We start from the raw sequence: 26,075 nt of genomic DNA, 5'->3' as shown, positions 1-26,075 counted from the left end.
TAGACATTTCGCGTGAAAAGATGATGGAAGAAAAGCGACGAAGCATTTAGGCAAGTCGTAAATATCCTAAATATCCATACCTGGTTTCAGAATACCGGTCTCTACACGACCGACCGGTACAGTACCGATACCACCGATCTTGTACACGTCCTGAAGCGGTAAACGAAGAGCCTTGTCGGTGGGTCTGGACGGCGGCAATATAGCGTCAAGGGCTTCGATCAGGGTCTTTCCATCGGCGTTACCATCTTTACGCTCCACTTTCCACCCCTTGTACCACGGCGTGTTCGGCGATGGTTCCAGCATGTTGTCACCGTGCCAACCAGAAATCGGCACGAACGCCACGGAAGCGGTGTTGTAACCGATCTTCTTGATGTACGACGATACCTCTTTCTTAATTTCCTCGAAACGAGCTTCGGAATACGGCGGATCGGTCATGTCCATCTTGTTCACACCGACGATCAGCTGTTTTACACCCAAGGTGAACGCCAGCAGAGCGTGTTCGCGCGTCTGTCCGTTCTTCGAGATACCAGCTTCGAATTCACCGATACCAGCCGCGACTATTAACACGGCGCAATCGGCTTGACTCGTCCCAGTGATCATGTTTTTGATGAAATCACGATGGCCGGGAGCGTCGATGATCGTGACGTAGTATTTCGCCGTCTCGAATTTCCAGAGGGCGATATCGATCGTGATACCGCGCTCGCGTTCGGCTTTCAGCTTGTCCAACACCCAGGCGTACTTGAACGAACCTTTGCCCATCTCCTGAGCCTCCTTCTCGAACTTCTCGATCGTACGTTTGTCGATACCGCCGCATTTGTAGATCAAATGACCAGTGGTGGTCGATTTGCCCGAATCGACGTGGCCGATCACCACGATGTTAATATGAATCTTCTCCTTACCCATGTCGACGCTCTAGTTACCTGCAAGATTGACCAGGCTACGTGAATGCTCGGCTTCGTTATCGATTTCTGGGTTCGCTCGACTCGTTTATGGAAAGGCGATTAGTCGCGACGCGCGCGATTCCCTTTTCAGTTACGTCGGCATCGAACGCTGTTCGTAAGAATCGAAACGATATTTCGCACGAAAATAATGGTCGTTTCATCGTTCCGTTTTTTACATTTTTTAGGATTTCCCTTTTCTTCGTAGATTATGGCCGGTTAAAATCGAATTAATCGCGCGTCCTATTGCATCGTACCGCAATTTCGTTACCTCGCGTAACCTTCTATTAAAGCTCGTATTAAAAAAAAAAAAAAAAAACCAGTTAAAAATACGATTTTGTCTTTCAACTCGATATCGCGTATGCAGTTTCTTACCCTCAAATGCAACTTTCTAACGGTATAAATAAGCTCGACTACCTTTGACCGAAGATAGACACCAGACGTATACACGGCAATCAATAAAGCTTATTTTGATCCGAGCTTACTTCGACTTCTTTGAGCGATTGGAAGTTATAAACGACGGGTAAATTATAGAAGGTGACAATTATTTTTACGCTAATTCGATAGTTTACTCGCTATTAACATATTTTCACAATTATTTCATATTTTTAGCTTATACGATTTAACTTCATCGAAGAGAAAAATATATATATAAACAGTTGTTTCAGGTTACGTAGACAATTCTCGTTTCAAAGAATCGAAAGAAGTTTCAAAGGAGAAGAGGAATCGTCGAATCTATTTGTCTCGTGTACGCACGGTGTTTTTACTTATTCATTTACATAATAATTGATCGTGCACGTCCTTGATAATTGGCCGGAATTCGACACACCATGGAATGTTGTTCGTTATCGGATGGGAAAACGACGAAACGTTATGTGATGAGACGTTCGAATCGGTCGTCGCCGACTGATCATACGCGTGCTTATACTACTGGCACGCAAGATATTTCATAGCTGATAGCGGTTTTATCGGTTCGTTAACAGACTTTGCGTGACAGTCGTGTCCGCTTCTGTTTCATATTTAATATCATGGGAATATGGAAAGATTATATTTCTTCGTTATATTTTTTATTATTCTTTCGGGTTAATTTTCATGTAAGATCGTTTAACACAGTTAAGAAATATTATCTACAGAAAATTAAATAAAATTAAATGAAACAAACGAAAGAAACGTATTTAGATCTGTGATATATATTTTGTATGTGATATTTTAAAGCAATTAAAATTTCATTGGAAAAATAATAACGTCTTTTGCTAGATTAAAACCCTAGACTGAATTTTCTAATTATTTTATATACTGTATTTCTTCTTTAAGTCGCGTTGTTGAAACGACGCAACTTTTTCTTTTTTCCTTTCTATTTATAAGTTCAATAAAATTTCTTCTTCTTTTTTAAACCGCATAATCGTTTGTCTTAATCACGAGAGATGCTCAAATATCATATCGTTACATAACAATCGTTTGCCGACACGTTTCGGTGTATGGTTCACACATTGACGAGTGGAGCTGTATCGATTGCTCGGATTCGACGAATCATGCCGCTTCCTAGAATTATCGCGTCCGTAGGATGTATTTCTCTCAAGTTTGCAAGCAACAACGAGAGTGCGACAAACCGAACGCGTTTGAAAATAAATCACGGCCAAAAGGAATATGAATCGTTTAAGCGTAACGCGTGAAATAAGAAAAAGAAAAAAATCCAAATATGCGATTCCACTAAAAAACAAAATTAAAAAATGAAATTATAACGAACGCAGTTACGTTTAAAAATTTTTTTTCATTGAATCAATTAGTTTGCATATCGGAGGAAAATTCACTTCGAGAAAGTCGCTACTCCTCTTTAAGATCGTCCACGTAGCGCTTCGTTTCTTATTAAAAACACCTTACTCCATCTTACCCGTGTTTATCGTCTTGTTACGTAAAAGTTTACAAGAACTCGCGAAACGACCAGCTACCCCTTAAGAACACACCCCCCCCCCCCGCGTTATAATCGCGTCGTTCTCATCGAGAATACTTGGCAAACTCACGAATCCTGTCAATTGCCACGTTCTTTCCCCGTAACTATCGCGAACGAGGTAACCTCGGATGAGAATAAGACGAGAACACGATTGATTATTAACGGAATGCGTCGAGTTTCACTGGCTGATCGATCGTAACACTTTTTTACTCGGGGTAAGTACTGGATCACGATGGGCGGTCGGGGTAATTACTTTTAGTTACATTCGATCGGATTACAGGACGATTTCTCGCGGATTATCAACGTTTCGAACTTACACGGCGCGCCGAATGGCCCGGTCGTAATTGCTCGGTGAACAGGGTTCGTTGCACGTTGTCGACTATCGAGAGAACAATTAATATTTACGTGTCAACGGAGGCTAGCTGACGAACCGCGAAGGGTATTGATTCGACGAAAGGGCCCCATGCGGGCCACATCGAAAATACCATCGGTGCGCGAGTATGCGCGCTTATTCGGTCGAGCCCTACGAGAAAAAAGAGAGACAGACTCACCACGGCGGTCAGCATTGTCGTGCTTTAATTTTCACCCCACGAAAATGTCTCACTGGCGACCCAGACCTCGCTTTCGATCGATATTATTCCAAAGAATCGCGATTAAACCCTATCCCCGTATTACGAACCTCCTTTTCGTGCATTTTTCCTTCAAAAATTACGACTCCCGATGATATGATATTCGAGCGATTGAAAGATCCCGTAGAAATCGCGTTAACGTAGCGCACACGTTCGATAGCGTGCAACGATTCGCATACACCGGCCTTTTCTAATAATAGTCAGAGCGACCGAGCGAAGCAGCCATTTCGCGATCCGCAATTTCAGGCTCGCGATACGGACATCGCCTATCCAATATCTCGAACGACGCACCATCTCGAATCGACGAAAGTGCAATGTTGACCGTTTTCTCCAGTTTCGGAGATCGTTGAACCGTAAACACGTTTTACAACGTTCGCACGCAACTCGCGCTCGTATGATGCAACTGAACATTAAGGGTAAAGAGGTTAAGCGAAGACAAAACTGCCGGTTCTATCTCGATACCGGTTTCTAGACACTTACCTCTTTTCCAATAGGTTTTCACGAACTCCAGCAACGAACAGGAAGATAAGTCACGACGAACAGGATGGTAAGTAACGCGAATTAAACGGATGCGATTACGTCGCGAGATGCTCGCCCTCGACCGCTCAGCGTAATGGCCGCGGCAACGAACTAGCGGCGCACTTCTCGCCGAGTGCCCGGTCCTCGCCTACTCGTATTCTACGCGATCGGTCGAATTTGTTCTAACGATACACTCGACTTGGAAATCTTTTATACGCAACGAATACGATCTATCGAGTCTTTTGCATTACCGTTAGTCTCTTATCTACGAAAAAACGAAACGTGCACAGGGCGGATTTGCACCGGGTCGAATCAATATGTCGGCAGCGGCCGGCACTGTTCCACTTCCGTGTTACTATTAGAAGAGTACTGTCCGTTTCGTTTACATCGATTTTTACGTCCGTCGCGTTATAATTTCGTAATATCGGTTGGCTCGGTGTTGTCCGAAGGAATTACTCACCGATATCGACGGGATGGAGAGGCTGGAAAATCCGCGTGGTATCGCACGTATTTCTCTTCTAGCCACCAGGACGGGACACGGTGACAGAGAGAGTCGCGGAGGGAGAAGGAGAAAAGGCTCGGGAAGAGCGAGAGAAGCGGGCCGGGGTGAAATCGCAGTGTCATCTGCTGGCGTAGCCTGCGGCAAAGGGTGAAGGGCGCATGTGCCATCGACACGGTCGACGATGGTCCGCGAACACGATTGGACGGACCAGCCTCGACCGTCTATTTTTCACCGGCGCCACCGCTCTCAGTTTTCACCGATGATGCATCCGCGAGTAGATTCGCCAACCGCCGGATAAAAGCTCGGTCGGTGCATTTCGAGCGAGCGCGCGTACGAACGCTCGCGGCCTCTCGCGACAGAGGTCAGCTTCTAAGGCCTCGCCGAATGCAACCTCGATGATTGTCCGACACTTTCATCGACCCTCTCTGTGTACCGTTACTCGACCTTCTTGTGCAGGTCTGTCCCTCGAGATAATCCCTTTTACGACCTACCGTTTCCTCCCAGCCCCCGTATCTTTCTTAAACCCCTATACCTTTCACCCAATAACCTAAAACCCTTTTGTAAAATTCGACAATAATAACTGTTTCCTTCGTATTGTTTAATTTGCTAAAGAGGCGACGAAGATTACGGGTCGACCAACAGCTTTGCAAATAATCGACCGATTTTATTGGCACCAGGAACAAACGTTTCGGCTTCCCGTGTTTCAATGGGATTTGTTCGTCGTGCGATTAATTTCATGGAACGAAATTAAATGAAATTACGTACGTTTAGCTTTTCTGCAACATGTCGTTGGAGTCACGTGTTTATTTCATCAGAAATAGAATCGCGAATAGTTATCGCGAGCGAGGTCAATGCTCGGTGTATCTAAAAACTGATAGAAAGATTTTTGTCTTATTTCCCGCAATTTATGATCGAATTACGTATTCTCCACTATCTTGTTTACAAACATCGTAGAAAAAATATAAATAATAATTATCTGTACGCAGCGATGAACAAGAGTATCGATAGAGACTACGTAGCTATTCTTGTAAAATCTTATACGAAAGTCTGGTTTGTGACAATGCCTCGTCGCTGTATATTTTCTTGACGTTATTAATTCGACTTAAGATTCATCTTCTTACTTGCGAATTTCCGATTCACTTTGAAGAACGTCTCGGCAATTGTTCCCTTGATTAAACGCCGATCGAACGAGCAATTGTTCAGCGAATACAGCGATCTGCGTGGCGTACGTTATCTGAAATAATGCAGCGTCGTTGAACGTTGAATGAATGGAAATTTTTGTTTAAATATTAAAAACTATATTTACGCGATACAGGAGTTTAAAAACTTGTAATCTTTCAAACGAAACACGTAGACTTTGTTTGTACAACAAGTCTAATGAAATTTTTATGAATAGGACTAAAGAAATGGAAATTTATTTTCTATCAGATAATATAGCGAGTACCTACCTTTACCTTGGATAATTTTTACGTTTCTACGCATTTAAATTTCTCACAAATGCAAAAAGATCTCCCTTTCAGCAATGCGATTTTTATATCCTATTAGAACCCAAATATCTTTTGAAGTTGTGAAATTTCATAATGAGAAAGTTCGATCTTGAAACATAGAAGTTCGAACTGTGAAAGACAATGAAACTATTGGAAATAGACATTCGAATCGTTGCGGTGCAACTATTCACACTTGGAGAGTTTCGAGAGTCGCAGGATCAGGGAACTTTCCGATTTATGGATTCACGCTATGGTTAGATATTAATGGTGGAAGATGGAAGAGATCGAGGAGATTGCGTAAGCTCCAATAAATTGGAGTGTTTTAAATCTCGGCCGAACTGAAAAGATTTTGTATGAATTATCATTTTTTTTATTATTATTTTCTTTTTATTATTATTACATATCGCATCTATACACCTCTTCGTCGCATCAATAATATCAGAAAACATCTGCGTACATGTGGCTTAACTAATAAATAAATTTTCAAAATATCCAATAATTCCTAAGTATATACATCGTAAAAATAAAATAAGTAAAAACTAAATACCTTCCACGTCATAAATATCTTATTTGTAAAGTTGAAATATTATCTTCCAAATCTTTGCACAATTGTTTGTTGCTAGCAGGTATATTTTATTTTTCTGTTTAATAAGCCTGGTTGGGTCCGGTCGGTATAATCCGGGTACACTAAAACGGTTACCGTTATGATTCATATGCCATACTTCAATTACAGCCGACATACCTCTATTACTCTTGTTGTTTACTTCTAAGTCGTTTAGGGATTAGCCGAGAACCAGTGACTCACCTGCTCGTTGTTCCTTTTTGTTTCAATATTTTTCTAGTGGTGTATGTAATCTACGATCAAGTGTCATCTGCTTTTGCCCTTACTATCTGACTAATACATAGCGGAAGTCTGAATTATTATATCGCTGAGAAATTCCGTGAAAGTAATTTGCAGGAACCGAAGAAGGAGTCCCTTTATGAAAAGAAAAATAGTTTCATTTGGCTATACAAATTTAATATTTATTTTAGAATGTTTAATATTTATTTAATATTTATTCGTCCAATTCCTTTATTCGTCCAATTCCTTTATTCGTCCAATTCCTTTATTCGGTCTCTGTCATACTCGACTTTTTTCCTAAAACGTAATGCAACTTTGAGATCAAAATTTCGGAAATCAATTCCGACACTGGCGTTTGATCGATACACTCCCCCCATACAATTTTCCTTTTTTTTATTTCTGCCGTATTTTTATCTTTGCGATAATAAAAATGCCGGAAACGAAAATGCTCGCTTGGGTTTTCCAGTTTTGATGCGACAACAAACAGAAACGACTCGAGAGATTCAGCAGCATTCTTTCTCAAATAAAGCTTGAAAAGTCAGTTGTTGAGATGTATAATGATTTGAATAAATGTGATATGATATTTAGAATAAAATTGGCTATTTAAAAATACGATTACCGACATCTAAATGAAAAAAAAAAAAAAAGAAAAAAACGGAATTATTTTCCGTACAATCTAAGAGAAAGCTACTAATTCGTTATATTAATTAATCATTATCGTTTCCATTATTATGTATTTGTGATAAATTTTAATAAATGTGATTAATTAATATTCAATTCCTACGATTCAAATTGTTACGCGTTATCGGAAATTCGGTTAATTTCTGTGTTTATTGATACGAGATATCACTTTTCGGAAGTATATTTTGAAATATAACATATATGAAATATCTTATTTTTTACCTCCATTAGGAATCGCAATATTTTACCATATTTATATACAATGACTTACGAAAGTGTTTGAACACTCGCTACAGAAAATTTTTATGAATAAAACTTATATATACTATATTACCCCCCCCCCACACACACATATTATTGTGAAATTTTATTAACATTGCAACGAGACACGATCATCGTGATTGTATTAGTGAAATTTGAAACCAATTCGAAAATGTATATAAAAGGTTGCAAGATATTTATCGCAACATCTGATAAAAAATTAATATACGACGCATGTTTAATATAAATCTAATAACAATTTTAATTCTAATCTAATCTAAAATCAATTATAAAATCGCACAATATCGTATTATCATATCGCTATTATAAGCATCCTCTATTATCGATAAATAAAAAATCTAATAATCAATAAATATGACAAAAATAAAATGTTCAGAAATTGTATACCTTGTACGGATATAGATTTAAATAATATACACTTGAAATATATGAAAAATTTACTATACACTCTATACAAACATACTATGCTATACAGGTAATGAGTAATGGTCTTCTGAGTAATACGTAGTATATGGGTAATGGAATATTTGTTTACTCTTTACCCTGCTTGCATACCTGCTCGGGGGGGGGGGGCGAAGGACCTATATAAGGCCCAAATTTTTCTTGCGGCCAGTAGTTGTGCTTTTACTTCAGTGCGAGAAACATGGAGTTCATAAGATCGTTGTTCAGAGGCAAGTCGAAGAAGGTGGACTTTATTTCGGAATTACCTCCGGAGATTTCTCATCTGATACTCCGGAAGCTGGATGCTGAAACGCTCATGAAAGCACCGCAAGTTTCGCGCACATGGGAATCCGCGTGTTCTTCTGATCCGGTTTTGAGAGAAAGAGGAAGAAAATATTTAAAAGAGCAAGAAAAGAAGAAAAAAAGAGAGAAACGTGTGACAATAATTGATAAAGAGAATGATGCAGCAGCAGCATTTCGTATTTACGCTATGTGTTTGGCGATGGATCCGGCGATGCCGGTTGTAAGAATTTACGGATCATCAGATAGAAGAATGCGCAGGGAACAATGTTACAGATTCTAGTAAATTCTGTAGATTTGATTAAAAACGTTAGTGACTGAAAATATACAAGATGTACATAGTGTGTTTACAAAGCCTCCAAACGCCAGAATCTCGCGCACAATCAAAAACTCTATACGATCAAAAATGATCTGTATGATCAACTTTATCAACGCATTCCTATCTTGCCCGCAATGGATATAATCTCGTTCAAAATGTGTCTGCACCACCAACATGGAAACCAATCGATTTAAAGATTTAGCGCAAGCGCTAGAAAGGATGGCGTACGTTGCGCCCCTGCTTTCGGACTAAGAGATTGATAAATTTCACCAAAACAAACCAGACAGCATGGACAATAAGAATAAGTAGCCGTTAAAGATCCATCGTTCTTCTCTTTTCTTCGACACCATTCATCGATTGCGATTTAATCAACACCATGAGCCCTGGACTTGGACACGACCCTCTTCCTTCGTACAATATCACCGCATTAGGTAAAGTCAAATACGTCTATTCGTTTTTTCTTGCATGTCGCTTTTTCTTATAATATGTAATCAGTAAGTTGTACAAGTTTTATGAAATGCAATTATTCTCCTATCATGTTCAGGTAATACGGCATTGTGTCTGTGGCAGCAACCGCAGCATATATTGTTTCAATTGGCGAATTTCTGCTTCGCGTTGTCGTATTCAGCACCTTCTTCGAAGAAAGGGATATTGTTCATGCATTCTGTCCTAATAATAGGTTAATAGATTTATGCATTTTCCGGGAAGAAATCAACGAAGTTTCTCAAATCGAACAACTCGTTTATTAAATCTCATAAATTTTGTCATTTCAGGATTCATGTTGTTGTCGGGCTGGGCATGGCACGTGATCTGCGCACCGGACATATTCTCTTGGAACTTCAGCTTCCTGGTGTTGAACATCGGTCAATTGGTTTATATCGTTTATCAAATGAGACCGGTCCGATTCGACCCTGAATTAGAGGAAGCGTATCACACTCTTTTCTATCCATTCAAAGTGAGTACTTTAAAACGTTCGTGAATAGTCTTCACAGATTTTGTACGCAGTTATTGTTATCACCGTATAGAGAATGATAGCTACTCACGCGATTTCAGTGCTTAATCATTCGCGCATCTGTAGATATAAGTCGATTTTAACATTCAGTGATTAATTAAAACACGAGAAAAGTCTTCAAACGTGATTTTTGCAACAAAACAGCGATCTAGATTATCAGGATTGTTATGTGTAAAATCAACTTTTATAAGGAAGATTTTATTGTCAAAAACAGGTGTCCCGACTGCAGTTTAAAAGGCTAGTGTCCCCAGAATTCGCTTCTATAATGTCGTTGCACGCAGGCGAGGCATACGCAATGCAAAATCTAACTCGGACTGATAGATTAGGATTACTGCTTAGCGGCAAGGTGAACGTTCTCAGCGATTCGAATTTCCTGCATCCTATTCTGCCTTGCGAGTTCCTGGATTCGCCGGAATTCGAAAGCTCTCGGGCATCCGTGGACGACAAATTCAAGGTAAGAGCTTGATATCAGATTAATATTATCGTTTGAAAATTTCACTATTTATTTGTTTATAGTATTACAATCGTTTTGCATATCTAAGAGACGTAAAAATAAATAGGATTAATTAAAAAGTAAACTGAAATAGCCGAATTAGGGAGATTATTTCTGAGCCGCGTTTCTTACTAACTTTTCTTTATCAGTAATTCGAAATATAGCGATTAAGAATGTAAATTTCGTAGTACAAGGCTGAACAATGTCGGCGTAGTAGCCTGTTATCGATTAGGGCAGCGATTTACCGCTGACGAAGGCCGCGCGTTTGCCAAGGTGTCGGGGTAGCTCGTAGCGGATCTCGTGGTCGATGGAAACTCTTTTGATTTGATCTTGAACAGAGACGTTTTGAATTCGGTGGACATGACACTGTAGGTGTAGATGAACGTAAATCGAGATTTCGGAGAAATGTCGACGAAAAATATTCAGGGGTGAGTGTAATGACGAGCAGAGAAGTGAAGAATAAAGAATTGAGAATCAAAATCGAGAGTCGAATTGGTGAAGAAAGTCGAAAGTTGTGCGCGGATCGACCGTGTTAGTTTGTATATGTGTACTTTTAATTTTAACTTCGTTATACGATACTTTGATTTCAAACGTAATCTATCGCAATATCGTAATAAATCGGAATTGGATATGTGGCGGATTAGGCTTGTTAGTTTGACTGTAGATATGTTGCTGCTGAAGTTCTATACTGTATTTACTTCTAATTATTGTACCGTGGAAGAAAAATATCGGGATTACGGGCACCGGGATTCGAACCTGGGTCCCGAACGTTCGTAACAACCTAAGGCGTTAACTGCTGCGGTATCGACGTTCGGTGCTAGTTAATGTCTAGTGGCGGATTTTTTGTCGAGTGCCGCCACAGATAAAACGAAACAAAGAAAATAATTATAAAGTTCGAAAAGATGAATTTATTACATTAATTTACTTTTGCATTTAGGTGTCAATCGTTGCCGCAAGCTCCTGCAGGTACTTATATTGGCAAAGATCCGCGCTGGAATATCTCCTCGTGAAGGAAGCTTATTTAGCGACAGTTTTAACAACGTTGGTTGCTAGAGATATTGCCACTAAATTATACGCTATGAACAACAAGGTAATAACAATCTCTGATTGCCATTAGTTCCATTCTTTTGATACGGAGAATAACTAGAGTCATTCGTTTATCGAATCCAAAGGACGATTAAAATTGCTCATTTGTGAATTTTTATGGATTTTTTATTAAACTTAAATAATTATCGAATTGACGTATCGCCATAAGAATGTAAAACGGTGTAGAAAACGTAGCTTGCTAATCGAAGATAACATTTTAATACGACGATATTAAGACGTTTTTAAGATTATTCTGCTCGATTAAAAACAAATGAACATCTTTTTCTTATGATAACATCTGATTAGATTGTTACAGATAAAGGATCGCATTTGGATATAAGATTGCCAACTATCAGTGCAGGGTTAACGATAAGTAGCGAATACAGGAGTCCAAGGGCATCCAGACAAGCATTGATTCGTAGGAAGGAATCGTCGATGTCTTCCGATAATGGTAAACCTTTCTACTTCAATTTCTATTCGATTTTAATACTTTATTCGTTTATTCAGTCAAGTTTCGATCAAAATTACGTTCATATGTTTATTTTATCGATATTCCTATAATTCTGTCTTAGGTGTTTCTAATCTAAAAGATCGTCAGGTGAACAATCTCTCGAAGAAAGGAGTACCGAACATGGAACCTCTTCCAGAAATGCCTTCGTACGACGACCTGGCGTCCAGTGGTGTGGAAAGCTGGTTAGATTCGTCCAGCAAGTATCACAGTTGCGAGATCGTCGACGAAGAATAACAGGAGGCCTCCTTAACGCCGGACACATTTTACGAGGGAGATAGTGAATAGTGCCGCGTTAAGGAATTGCATAGTAAGTGATACGAAGACTGCAATGTTTTAACCGAACTTTATTCCAAGGAACTACGTTATAGTGATGAAATAGACTAAATTATATCCAGTCGGTGCTTGCGTTTGGTAAACGAGATATTTCATGAACATAATTACTGAAAATCTACTGAAAATCTACTGAAGAAATGCCGTAAAATAGCACAAGTTTAGCATATAAAATAGTTTTGGTAAATGTTAATAGAATATATTGTCGATTTTGGTATAAGTTATTATAATTCTAAGAATGGAACGTTAGTATATAAATGTCCAACGCGTTTAATCTTCCGTTAATTTTTTTTCATTTATACATCATTTATAACATTTCAATTCTTTTCCTTTTTGTTCCGATTAAAAATGATAAATGCCGTAAAATAATTTTTTTGTTAAAATGTTCGATTAACGTGTCAATTAAAAAACATTATGATAGAATGAAAATGCAAATTATAAATACGATCTGCAAAGACTTAATCAAATGGACAACTTTTAATATCTACTTTATTGAAACAGACATTAATATACTAATTAAATATTTAAAAACTAATGAAAAAAGTGCATATTCAAAGTAGAATCGGTTTATTTGAAAAGCAAAGTATAGGAAACATAAGTACGCGATGAATCGAAATTCTGGTAGGCTAAGTTTAAGTAAAATGAACACCAAGTGAGATGTGCAGAATCAGATACTCGTAGCACAAGACACGCTCTAAGAAACGGAACTATAGCGTTTAATCAAAGAATAAAACTCGTGAAAAGCTCAGGTATAGTGTTCAAAAATCTACCTGAAGCACATTTTTACACAATTCAGAAGCAGTTCAACACGCACAAGAAACAATTTCATTGATTTTTAAAAGTAAATTTTCAACAAGCTTTTCCGCGTGGAGTTGTATATTTCAAATCTCGTGGATGTTGTAATTTTGAGAATCGATTTATTAAGCTACTATAAAGATAAATATTACTAATCGATATTACTAATTCGCAGCCTCGCTAGATCTATAATTCAAATGTCGTTAACGTAAATAGCAGAAAAACGCTGTCGGAGTAACTAAAGTTTCGAGCGATAATTGCGTGAAAGTGCTTGTGCAACGAGGTATCTGGAAATTCTATTTAATATAATCACTATCGTTTTATCAATATACGTATTAAAAATGCAACAAAGCCTTTGAACTGTTCCTTAGATAAATGCACGACTTATTTTGTAAGCAAAATTTTCTATCTTAGAAGCTTTTGTAGATTGTTAGAACGAATATTTCTCCTTGTCTAGAAATATATACATATATTATGTATGTTGTATACGATGGACATTTTTAATAGAAAGTACTTTGAAATTTTCGTCTGGGCGAAATTCGTGTATAGCCAATATTTTATAGCGATTTTAATACGTAATTGTGTTGCGCATGTACACACATATACAAGTCGGTAATAAAGAAAATTAGGTAATTTAGAAGGGATAAATGTCTGTGAAAGATATTTTATTCTTTAATGATGTAGAAAAATCGAACTAGCGTTATCTATAAAGAAAGCTTCTTTTTCTCGAACATTTGATTTTATATACATTTTATCATACTTTGTCACAAGGAATATTTTCTTTTCTTTTTGTTCGATTTTTCATATTTTCTTTTCAGTAACAAATACGAGAAGTTGTTATTGAAAACATTGATGTTATCTTACAATATCAGTTGTGCGTTTGTAATGTTTATAATGCTAGATTAATAATAAGATTTAGCCTAGGATGTAATAAACTTTGTTAATTTTTCACTGTAGCCGCATCGACGGCAATGTGGAAGATTCGATCGGGAACGATCGGGTTAGTTTGTATATTTAAATACGCATTTTATATAAGTTTTAATTACTATTTTCTTGTCAATAAATGCAATAAATAAAAATAAAAATAAAAATAAAAATTTGTACCGTTCATTAATCAATGTTCACTCCTTCATCAGCTGTTGATTTTTCCTTTTAATTAAAACATTGTAAACTCTGCGATGGATGATCATGCTGAAACAGGAATATTCGCGTTGAAATTAATTTTTAGTTAACGAGATAGATCGAAAGATATATTACATTATCACAACATTTTTAGGATATTCATAAACTATTAGAATTTTATGAGTTTTTTTGAATAAAATTTTGAGAATAGAACTGAATATTTGTGTCATTACTTTATATAGAAGGTAATTACAATTAACGCATATTAAAATGTTCGACGTATTCATTTCATAATGTTTCATTAATGGTCAATCGAACATTGCGATATACACTGCCGCACATAACTCGTAATTTTACTTTTCTACGACTTTCGTTTCATTTCCACCCAATTTTTTATTTGTTTCCCAATTTGTTAGCCAATAAACTAGTCTTGTTAGCTGATTGTAACTTGTTTTAGGAACATAAAATTTTACTTCTGATTTATTCGATCCTCACAGTATGAAGTAATCGTTTCATAATCTCTTATTCTTAATGCAACGAACATTATAAATTATTAGCCCTTTCGATTTTGATAAAAATTTCATTTATCCAAAAATTGATGAGATTTGTTTCGCAATATATATAATTTCTAAAAATTCGGAGTCATTTAAGAACTTGATTCACATAGAATTTTTTGTAAAAATATTTATTGCATATTTAAAAAATAAACATTCGTTTCAATTATACCGGAACAGACGAATACATTAAATAAAGGTACAATTTTATTCAAAAACGAATTTCTTAAATGACGATGATAAATTGATGTTAAGGAAGTTACGTGTTCAAGGCGTTATTCACGTGTCTGCAAGAAGTTATTCGCGTATAGTCTGAGACGATCAGATAGATTGACAAAAACGAATATAGGCTAGCAATTAACATTTGCTTTATTATCTTTTCCCTCTATCTTGTCCGAAGGGCCATTATCTACTCCGATTCAAAGTAGCTCGAAATGTAGCACGGGTAGTCGAAACGGACCTTCAGCGGAAGAAGATTGATCCGATGGCGAAATACGACGGTCAAGTCATTCGTAAGTGTAATTACCAGCGGAGTTCACTGAAATAACCCAATTACAGCATCTTCGATTTCACGAACGTCAGCGGAAAATTACCATTTTTCTGCTTATAAAATGCAATTGGTCCGACATGCAAATCGACATTTCATTTTTCAAGATAATTTTATTGCTTTCCGTATAATAAAATACGATCGAATTAAACTCGATACTAGTTACGATCACCCATTCGAAATAAAATTAAACGTACATTTCAATTACGTGAAATTAACATTGATGTGCTTGTGTGTAATTTTGGTATTACGTAAACACGTTCTGCGTGATAAATCGGTGTAAAATGGTTATCTTGATTAAGGGGACCTGAATTAACAAAGACGGTGAGCGTTGAAAATTATCACGACTTTTCAAGAGATAGATGATTTCACGGAATGAAGCGATAAGAACGACGAAGAATGTAGTTTATTTCTCTCAGACCTGTCTTGTAGTCAAAACGTTGCTTGACAATGTTCAGTGAACTTCGAACTACCAAATCTTTCGTAGTATCGAAACGTAAAAAAGCTCATTACGCATCGGATAATATCTAACGACAGTATTACGCCAGAAGCAATATATTCAATTCTCAAAATGCAAAATACGATACGTATTATCCTGACTGTTTTAAAAAATAAAAGACACAAATTACGTGTGTTTGATACTAAAACTTGGGGACACATATGTTTCAAATTACGAATTTAAAAATGATTAAGAACAAGAAATCAAGTCATACGTGTTACGTATTTTTCATGAAATTACGAACGTTTCAAGATTCATATGCCAGCCACTGTTTCTCTATTCTCGTCATTTCCGATTCGCTGCAAAGTGTAACGACCACGGAAACGCTTCCACGAACGTGTTCTCGACTTTAATATCGAGCAATCGGAGCTTGATCGTTTGTGGTACGAAAACGCCGATTCGCGCCTTTGCTTATGCAATCGGGTTACAAAGGACGAGCAAAGTGTAACATTCCTGCCTCATGACGATGTCGATATATGTATAATCCGTTTCTACCTACCTTCCTTTATTAAAAGATATTCAGCTTCGCGGATATTTCCTATTCTAGAGATTGGTTTAATAATTTGATTCTTATTTTCATTCATATTTAGACTCCAAATCTGAAAATTTCTAGTAAAATTGCGAGCCCAAATTTAATTAAAAATCATTCGAAGAAAATATTTTAAATTGGCGCAGCATATTGAAATTTTCAGCAAGAATAATAAGTGCGTTGGAAGAAAACAGAACACAAGGGAAAATGTAGATCGAAAAGGGGTTAGTACGAGGGAAAGTAGGATGAAGGTATACAAGTAAACAGTAACGAAGTGGTATGTAAGCATCGAGGAGCTGAAGCAAGTGTGCAAGATGCGCGCATATAAACGCATCCTTCATGCATCCTTCTCGCAACGTTAAAGGTTATGTTCCTTGAAATGAGCAAGGAGGGTGCTCAACAGGAGAAAAGTTAATGAGGTACATGTGAGAAAAGGTAACGTTGAATCAGAAAGTTATATAATGATGGGAGAATTAAAATTCGAAAGCGATACGTACTGTGTGCAATAACACATTAACGGTAAAAGAGACACGAGTATTAAAAACACTCGAATAACAGCTAGTAAGAATAAAAGAATAAAATTCTTCCGAAGGAGATATCTTCTTATACATAATACGTAAATCTTCGATCGAGTACAAATTATCCAAAAGATACTGTATAAATATGAAATAAATATAAAAAAAAAGAAAAAATGTAATGAAATCAAACGAACAAATTACGACGAACATATTTCTGATAACGTCGAATTAAATTTATTTTACACTCGACCCGGTCGAGGTAATAAACTATAAGAAGAGCAGCGACCCTGTAAATTAATACCTGGAAATAACGCGTTAGAATGTACGATGAAGGAATCTAAAAGAAAAGGATAAGAGTGCAGAAAGTTAGGAAGAAAGGCGGTATTGAAAAATACGTCTGGCCAAAGTAAGTGGTAAAAACGAAAGCAGGGTAAGGTCCAGCGAGAACGGGATACAAGACAGCAGAGTAAATAGGAAGTAAGAAAAACAAGAAGAAAGGAGACAAAGAGAGCGTAGCGCGGAAGAGGGCAAGGGTGAACTACTAAGGGAACGAGCCATCGGTTGGAAACGACTAAGGCTAAAGGGGAATACAGGAGGGAAGTAACGTGGTGAAAGAGAAATGTTCGGTCGCAGTCGCGGCGGGGGTGCGAAGCGAAGTTCGTGGGAAGTTCGCGAGATGATAGTGGCGGGTGCTGCCACCTGCGTGGAGGGCGTGGCGCTAGTTTTATCGGAGTTTAGTCTAACGAGAGCTTTGGCACGCGTTGCACAAGTCGGAAGCAGCACTCGTGTCGCTTTAGTCAGCCGCGTGAGAGCGAGAGAGCGACAGAGAGGGCGTGAGAGCGCGAGAGGTGAACGACGGAGAGGGAAGAGAGAGAGGCACGTTAACGGTGAGCGTGAGCGAGACAGAGAAAGGATAACGGTAGAACGTCGAGAGGACCAAGCGGAATACAAGCGAGAAAAAGATAGATTGGGAGAGAGCGGGCTAGGTACGGTAGCTAGTAGTGAGATGGGTGTATGCGTGTAGCGGAGAAGAGCAGATCGACGGCGACGACGACGAAGAGAGAGAAACGATGTCGTGAAGATGAATGAACGAGCATTCGGACGCAGTTGATGTTACGACGATGGGGAAGGTTCTCAAGTGGAGGACGCGGTATGTATCGGCGCTGCCAGAACGAAGGACAGCAGATGTAAAATCACGGTGCTGATCGTGCAGACGAGGAGCATAGCGGCGGCAGTGACCATGGCGCCCCTGCTCGCATGTAAACAGTGCTTCATGCTCGACGCACGCTTCGAGAGTAACGTTACTGGTGTCAGCAGCATTTTTATCATCGAGAGTAAACGTAGCTACAGTCGTCGTCATCGTCGTCGTCGTCATCGTTGTTCTCCAAGTTCTCGTCGGTTGCCCCGAGTCCGATGAACAGCCATCATCGAAGTCGCAACGTCGTCGTCGTCGAGAATATCGCGGACGTCCCCGAGGCAAGACGGTATGGACGGTAGAGACGAGTCATGATCCTCGTCCTGCCACGTCGCCGTTGTCCTCGTCCTCGTCCTCGCCGTCGCCGTGGTGGTCGCCGTCGCCGCCGCCGCGCGAAACCGTGCTCCGGCCGTTTGTGTTTGTTGATTCGTCGTCGATGCGTCGAACGTGTGTGCGCGTGCAAGACGCTGAGCCAAACCTTCGAGCGACGGTCAAACGTGATTGATGCGTCACGCATTCAACTGCTACCTAACAAGTGGTAACGAGCCCGAGAAGCGAGTACGTTAGTGTTTATCCTTGTGATTCTTATCAATTTTTTACTTTTTTTTAACCCTCGTTGTTACTTCTTTCTCTTACCTCGTCTATATCTTTTACGCGAATTCGATCAGGCTTTGGTTGTTTCTTCTGTATCATCGAGAGATAATCGAACGATGGTCAGAGTTTAAAGAGAGAGCACATGTAACCTCGAGAACGTGCACCGCGAGAACAGCGTGAATGCGGCGTTGTAACGAGTCTTGATGATTTTCGTCGTAGTATGTAGAATTATGCCAGAAACGTCAGAGATGTGTTCTGCACGCGTTTAAAGTTCATCTTAACTTCCGTACTCTACGAAACGTTTTTCGTGCAAAAAAAATTATTATCGTGATCTTCTTTTATCATGGAAATTGAAATTGATTTGACACGCGTCAGTGCAAAGATAGTCTGTTGCATCAGTAGTAAGTGATACTTGTAACCGTCAACGTAGGTATACGTTCCTGAAAACTCGTGTTAAGGTTATTTGCAGCTAATAACTGTGTACCGCATCGATTTTCGAGAGGAACGTTTTTGTAAACGGTCTTAAACTTATTCGAGTACAACGTCTCTGTGTTGTGACGGATAAAATGGAGCATTCTTATTAACTCCGAAGGGTTATAGTATTACGAACCTACGCGATCGTGACTTTGTTAGAATTGAGGTTATTTTCTTAAAAACGACCAATTTATTCGTTAACGCGTATCTTGCAAAATCTATCGACGACATTTTTAGAATTTCGATTTGATTCTACAAATCTAATCTATATAACGTTTTTTTACTGTACGTTATCTATTTCTTGCTTTTGATTAATAACCTCCCGGTAAAGTTAACGCGGAGAGGGAAGCTGCAACGTGCATCGCAAATCTGTCTCGTTTCTTTTCTTTTTCCCACGTTTCTTATTCGCGAGAAGTTTCATTAATACGAATTTCATTTATTCGACTTCTTTTTCGCATACTAGAAGCGTTGAGCTAATTTCGGAAATTTATTACATCCTTGGCGGTGCTGGGCCTTTTTTATACGAGTTTCTATGTATCGTGAAGCTCTATACGCGTTGTTCGGAAGTTCGATAGTCGAATCGAATGGACAGGTGGCTCTGTGCAAATCTTTCACGGACTCCTCAGTGTGATTTCGATCTCTTTATTCCATTCGACGTTTCATCGATTGTCTTTTCCTCTGCTTTCGCTCGGTAAGAATTTCGAACGATTAATTTTGCCATTTCTGCCAGCTTCGATCTAAATTCGTTTTATTAGTTATGCGATTTACAGTTTAAAATACTATGGATCTTGTTTCTTTTGCCATAAACTTTTGCTTACCACGCGTTCGATGATAGAGGAATTGTGATTAATTCGCTGATATCGATGCCAGAGGGCAGCATTTAGTGTCGTCAAATAATCATTGTTTACAAAGTCAAATGTAATTATTGACGATTAAAAGCGAAGTACTCTCGCTAAATGTCTGTTGTTTATGAGTAGATTATCGGAAACGTGATGTTATCGTTTTTGGCGAATACTTGTGAAATTGTAATTCGATATATATTTTAACGAAGAGACATTCAAGCGGTAATTTTTTTATTTAGTTAATTTACCGTAACGTTAAAAGTACGAAAGAGTAGATATCCATATTGCTGGAAACACGTATTCATACGCTAAAAATTATTTATTTTAACCATTACTCTGTAAAAAAATTTCTGAATGTTATTGAAACGCGCATAAAGATCTGTGCAAAATTGTGATTAACAAAATTGTGTAGGTTTTTTTTTTTTTTTTTATAAAAATGCGTTACACACGGTGGAAAAATTTTTGCAATAGGGTATTCTCTTTTAAAGTTTGCATATTAAAATTTTGATCTTGAAACCGGCGATAAGAGAATGCACACGATAGCAGAGCACTGCCGAAGATTTATCTTCGATGAATTAGGCGGCCTGGTTTCCGATCGGAAAACATAAATCTCGAAAGCTGGCTGGTCGATCGCGTTTGATAAAAGTTCTAGTCGCGAGACTTGCTGAGATTCGTGATCAAAGTTGAGAGTTTCGGCCGAAATTGTTAGCTTTCAACCTTTTCTTCCATGTCGATCCTCAGAAACTTTTCGGACGCTAGTTACTTTCGACTCTATCTGTCGAGTTGTTTTTCGTTGCAAGGAGAATCGATACGTCTCTAGTCTCGACGCGTCTTTCCAACTGTCCGGAAGCTGGAGGCATTTCGCGAAACACGTAGGAAATTATAGGAACTTCGCCGAACGATGTTTTGTCCTGAGACGAGACAGACGTTAAAATGCGTTTGCACAAAAGCGTTTCGATAACTAAGGTTACATTTGATAGACATTCTCTTTCGAAAGATTGCCAGAATGGGGTTAACGGTCCAAATGAATTGTATAAATGAATAAATATTGCTATTTGTTATCACGAGTTTTTAGAACGTGGAAATTCGTTCAGCGTTGCTTTAAAAGCTCGTGCGTTGTTCTTTGCTTTGTGAAAACGATAACAATAAGCAACGAACGAATAGACAAATACAATATTAAATATACTTTAAAACTACAGTATTAAAATTCAAATTGAAACATTTATTTATAATCTAAATACGATTGTTTTTCAAATACGTCACCGATATGAAACAAAAGCTCAATTCCGGATTAACCTAGATCTAAATTAGATTCTACAATTTTTTCAAATATCAGTGGATCGTCGACGTGAATGTACAATCTCAAAGAAACCCACAAGTATAAATAAGCACCAAGGATGAAAAACTTTAGTACATCCACCAGCCCTTGATACGAAACTACGTAAATATCTAGTTACCAGTAACCGATGTATCACGCTGCTGGTATTTGATATTTACTTCAACCCCCATGTTCCACTGCGATAAATATAATAAATGCGTTCTGTAATCACGGCCCACTTTGAAGACTAATTGTAAACTACCAAGTTAAACTAGTAAAATCAAATATCGGAAGCACGATTGTCATTTCAAGCATCGATGTTCGTACCGCTAAAAGAAATTACAGAACACGTAGAATTACTGTTAATTTCGAGTTGAATTGTTCTTTGGCGAGCCGCTGGATAATATGTAATTAACCACTGATTGTCGTGTGATGTTTCAGACGAATTCACGGGCCGTTCGTGTTGCGAAACGAGCCGCGATATCCAGTGACTCGTACGCCGATGAGAGAAAGGACGCGGTTCGCGCGAGTGTTAGCACGCGAACGATCGATTGCGGGGCTCGATCGGACATCGTGACTCTGTCTGGTCGTTCGGTGGTGAGGCAAGTCGATGGCAATGGTGTTGCACGAAGTGATGACCTTCTGCGTGCCCGAATTCGGAAGAAGCTCATCTCTGTGTCGCCCCTTACTATTGACGCATACGTACAGAAGACTGAGGTGTATCATTCCGCACTCCAAACAACATATCGCTTATCCACCATAAGGTAAGACAATTTCTTTTCTACGAACACCATATATATGAAATTGATAGAAAAATAAAAGTATAATTATCGTGATAGTTACTTTTGATATATATACAATATAGGTTTGATTGATTTTAGTTCTTTTATTTTAGCTCTCGTTGCAACGTTTTACTCTTTCTAAAATTTCACTACGATCAAACCTGTATATCGCTATCAATAATCTAAGTTTATGTATCATCGATATGTTCATTCGTCGTTGAACGAAATTCCGTTAAAAATTACTTGTCCTGAAAATAGATTATCTCTTGGAAAATTATACGCTCTTGTAAAAAAGAAGGGCTTTTGTAATCAACGTCATACGCTTTTGAATGTGAATGATATTAACGTCGAACTCGCGTATTCAGCTTTATGAATAACTTTATTCTCCTTGATCGGATATATGATAGAACTTTTTAAATATATTTGCATAATTCGAACAGGAAGATATTGTTTTGTAAAGTTTCTCATACATATGGCTCGAAGGTATTTTATTTATTCATTAAGTGGTTTATATGACGTGTTCCTCCGCCTTATTTCTTAAACAGTTTTATAAAAGCTCAGAAGTATAAATCGTAGAAACTTTTACATCTGTTACATTTAAGCAATAATTCTCATACAAATTATCTCTTAACACCATTTAATTCTAATTGAAGGGAAACAAGCACGGATTTAAAGATTCTATATAAACTACAAAATACTACAATTCAATTATTATATCACAGTTTCAACATCATAATTTACCTTCTTATAAAATTTATCTACCATTTATCGTATCGAAATAGGAAATTTCTTCAATCGCATGAAATATAGAAGTAATTCGATTATTGTTCATGTCCAATTAATCACGCTTCATCGTCGTACGCGGAATTCGAAAATTATGGATTAAATTTCTCGTGACATGCGAAATCAGCTTTAAACACGATCGATGAATGACTGATCTATACACGAGACCCGTACACTGTATTATTTATCAAAGTTTAATGAAATTCACTGCGCAGAATCAATTGCAACGAAATCTCGCGCACGAATATACATATGATACATGATGGATCAACGTATCGTCGTGCGACGTGTTCGAAAACAAACATGCAGCCACGGCGTGCAGAAAGGACGAGCTTCTCTTTCATTTGAGCTTGGCGTCGCTTGATTTGTATTTAAATTTATTCGAGGCTGTTTAACGCGTTCCAGAAACGCATCGCGTCGTAACTTCCATCGCTTTCGAAACTTCCATCGCTTCCGAAACGATACACCGTATCTCTGGAAGCGGTAAAAAATTCGAGGCCACGGGTTAGTCATTAAAAAATTAATTGCGGCATGCGATCTTAACGTATTACCATTTACCTGTTGCGCGTTCGTGACGACGTGTAAAAAGACGCGGTACGATCGAGTCTCGTGAACTGTCTGCTATTACACGGGGGTGGAAACAAACCTGTGGTAGAATCGATTGCGATACTTGGTTTTTCTATGACAAAGTTATCCGGGTTGATCCTTTGTGGACAGTTAATTATAACAGTTAAGGTTCGGTTAAGGTTCCACAATATCAATTGTATCATAGTTTCGTCTTTACTCGTGTCCAATAAAAGTTTTCCCATCTTTTTCTTGCCTCTGTTCGTCTATTCGTGTTCGTGATTCGCATTAGACGGACTAGTATTATATCGTACGGAGAACAAAGCTCACAGGCAGACGTGTCTAAAAGAAGTTTCGTAGGTCGGGCAATCGAACGATATTTGTTAATCGTTGCAACGTCATTACGGGACAAACAACGCAGTTTACTTGGTTAACATCGTTTGCGCGGAAGTAATGTTTGCTTTCGTCAGCGACCCTTGCTTTAAACGAGATTATAGGCCGCAAAGGCGAGCTTTTATTTTTATCTCTATTCACTCCGCAGATCGTGATCTGGCTAATAAGCGTTTTCCGGATGCTATTCTAACCCTTTCTTGTGTACACACTAAAAAACCGTGACATTTTCCCCCTAGTCGCGACTCGCCTTTTTACGAACTTTTACGCGTTATATTCGCAAAGCCAAATTTTCCTATTCATATCGAGGCACTACTAATTAATATTTAAATTAAGTTAATGGACTTAATCAATCAGTGTACTAAATGCTATAATAAATACAATGGCAATACTTTTTGTGGTCATTCTTTTTACTTCACTTATTATGTTTCATAAAATATTTGTAGTTATATAATGTTGTTAACGATTTAAAGTCATTAACAGTGTCTCATAAGCAACATATTGCGCAACAGAATTACCACCGAATAATTACTGCGCGTGACATTTGCATATACACGGCGCTCGGTTCGTAGTTATTTTCGTTATTGTTCGTAGAATGTAATGTTTCTAAACAGTCGGTTTCCACTAGAATTGCATGTTTCCAACCCGCCATACATCGTGCTCGACGACACGTGATTAGCAGCTAGCACTTCCTAATAGAGAGTTTTAATCGCCGTTTGTGTCTATTCTGTTAATGTCGTTAATTACTCTACCGTAATGAACAAAATCATTTGTCCCCTTGATCGTATGGTATCTTTTTCCGTGGAAATAGAAATCGAGAACTTTTAGTCACGGGTTGTATTTTATAACTTGGTTTATATACGCGTTGTACTGACACAAATTATCATAGATACATAATTAATCGTTAGATAATCGATTAGACATTTTTCCTTCTTGTTTCACGCGACAATAATTATTTTCACAAATTACAACTTGTTTCTCGTTAACCTTTTCTTCGTCCAGAAAGTCTACCTCTGTAGTGGTTTCTGTAAAGCGAATATTCGATATAGAAAAGTGGTTTAATGCGATCGACGGCATAACGAGCTTGTCAGCAAGCTAGAAAGATCGTGTATTAATTGTTATCGAGTATTAATTAATTCTTTCGAGTAAACGTCATTTTTTTATCTTCGTTAAGGTTTAACGAGGAAAAAAATATGCCGATAACTGTTATATCAAGTAAAAAGTTGAAAGATTCGAAATTTTTTTCTCAACACAGTTTTGTTAGATTTAAATATATGAAATTGATTTTTGTACCTATCCAGCATTAATTGCTGGATAATTAAATATCACTTTTATTTTGCCAATTGTTATTTGCCTTTTATATTAAATACTTATAAGTTTAAGTAGATAGTCATTCGTTTAATTCGGGTCTGCTTTCGGTTTCAATCGGTTACGAAGATCGGCAAAGGGAAGAACTGAAAGTTTGCTTGCCGAAAGGCATTGTAGTTTTGTAGAAGAACATTAGTCTCGTTTAATTACTTTTACTTTTCGCCTAGTCTGTCAAAGGGTTGGCAGAATGTCAAAAACTCTTTGCCCCTTTGGTTTCTACATCGTTCCGTCATTTGCATTCTATTTGCCTTTCTTTTTGCATGGACGAAACATCTTGTTCCTGCATATGGATCGCACAAGTTGACAATGCTATATACTGCTTTCGCTTTACATATGTAATCACAGCATATCGAGTTAATCGAAACATTTGTGCGAGGAGACGTTGGCTTTCGAAGGAAATTTGATCGAATCCGAATCACGAACTAACGAGCAATCTGGACAAACGAGGCTAATTCATGCGGCCAACTGTCGTGAAAACTCGAGGCACGAGCGTTCCAGAAACGACCGTGTATCTATACGCGTTTTCCAGTGAAGCTTAAATACTTGCAACCTACGTGAAAGCTTCGACCTCGTCAATGAAATGGAGATATAATAGAACGAATTGGGACGGAACGAGGTGACGCGTATTTCGCGAGTGTACTCGCACTTTACGCGTGGGCCTGTGGTCTCTTTTATATTCGAAAAGCAGAGACGACAAACAGAGCTGTGGCGTTTCTGTTCATTTCATCGAAGCGTTACGAAAAAATCGAGCGTTCATTGGGTATTTCAATGAACGTACGAACCACAACTGCCGAGAACCAGCTTTTTTTCTTCATTTTTATTTCCTATTCTGTTTCGGGCTATTAGGAAATGCTCAACCGAAACCTAACACTTTTTGCT

The 26,075-nt window shown here is 38.2% G+C and overlaps 4 protein-coding genes across 9 annotated transcripts in view; 2 read left to right on the top strand and 2 right to left on the bottom strand.

Moving 5' to 3' along the window:
- Positions 1-26,075, bottom strand: part of Ef-1a-f1 (translation elongation factor eEF-1 alpha chain) — a 236,339-nt gene that overhangs the window by 2,975 nt on the left and 207,289 nt on the right. The window contains exons 1-2 of one of the 3 annotated variants that reach the window (XM_072019817.1): positions 4,498-4,656; positions 81-920 (exon numbers count right to left, since the gene is read on the bottom strand). In XM_072019817.1, the coding sequence (XP_071875918.1) occupies positions 81-903 (823 nt within the window). In that variant the 5' untranslated portion in view covers positions 904-920; positions 4,498-4,656. Of the gene's footprint in view, positions 1-80; positions 921-3,998; positions 4,344-4,497; positions 4,657-26,075 lie in introns of those variants that run through there. The other 2 variants (XM_072019819.1, XM_072019820.1) reach the window with 2 other exon arrangements.
- Positions 1-26,075, bottom strand: part of Ada2a (Transcriptional adapter 2A) — a 330,348-nt gene that overhangs the window by 98,715 nt on the left and 205,558 nt on the right. The window lies entirely within an intron of this gene.
- Positions 8,951-12,440, top strand: LOC139995629 (popeye domain-containing protein 3). 2 transcript variants are annotated; one of them, XM_072019261.1, is made up of 7 exons: positions 8,953-9,321; positions 9,435-9,569; positions 9,664-9,845; positions 10,117-10,356; positions 11,333-11,485; positions 11,788-11,932; positions 12,054-12,440. In XM_072019261.1, the coding sequence occupies exons 1-7, from the start codon at positions 9,267-9,269 to the stop codon at positions 12,224-12,226; spliced, it is 1,083 nt and encodes a 360-aa protein (XP_071875362.1). In that variant the 5' UTR covers positions 8,953-9,266; the 3' UTR covers positions 12,227-12,440. The 2 variants fall into 2 exon arrangements, with proteins under 2 accessions (XP_071875363.1, XP_071875362.1); XM_072019262.1 differs by lacking the exon at positions 9,435-9,569 and having other exon boundaries at positions 8,951-9,321.
- The window catches only part of LOC139995887 (popeye domain-containing protein 1-like), a 62,370-nt gene continuing 53,857 nt past the window's right edge, over positions 17,563-26,075 (top strand). The window contains exons 1-2 of one of the 3 annotated variants that reach the window (XM_072019813.1): positions 17,563-18,639; positions 21,751-22,073. The gene's annotated coding sequence lies outside the window, so the exon portion shown is untranslated. Of the gene's footprint in view, positions 18,644-21,750; positions 22,074-26,075 lie in introns of all 3 variants that reach the window. The other 2 variants (XM_072019811.1, XM_072019812.1) reach the window with 2 other exon arrangements.

The sequence above is a fragment of the Bombus fervidus genome, chromosome 16 (genome assembly GCF_041682495.2).
Source record: "Bombus fervidus isolate BK054 chromosome 16, iyBomFerv1, whole genome shotgun sequence".
Classification (NCBI taxonomy): Eukaryota; Metazoa; Arthropoda; class Insecta; order Hymenoptera; family Apidae; genus Bombus; species Bombus fervidus.
This window is presented reverse-complemented; position numbering and strand designations above follow the sequence as displayed.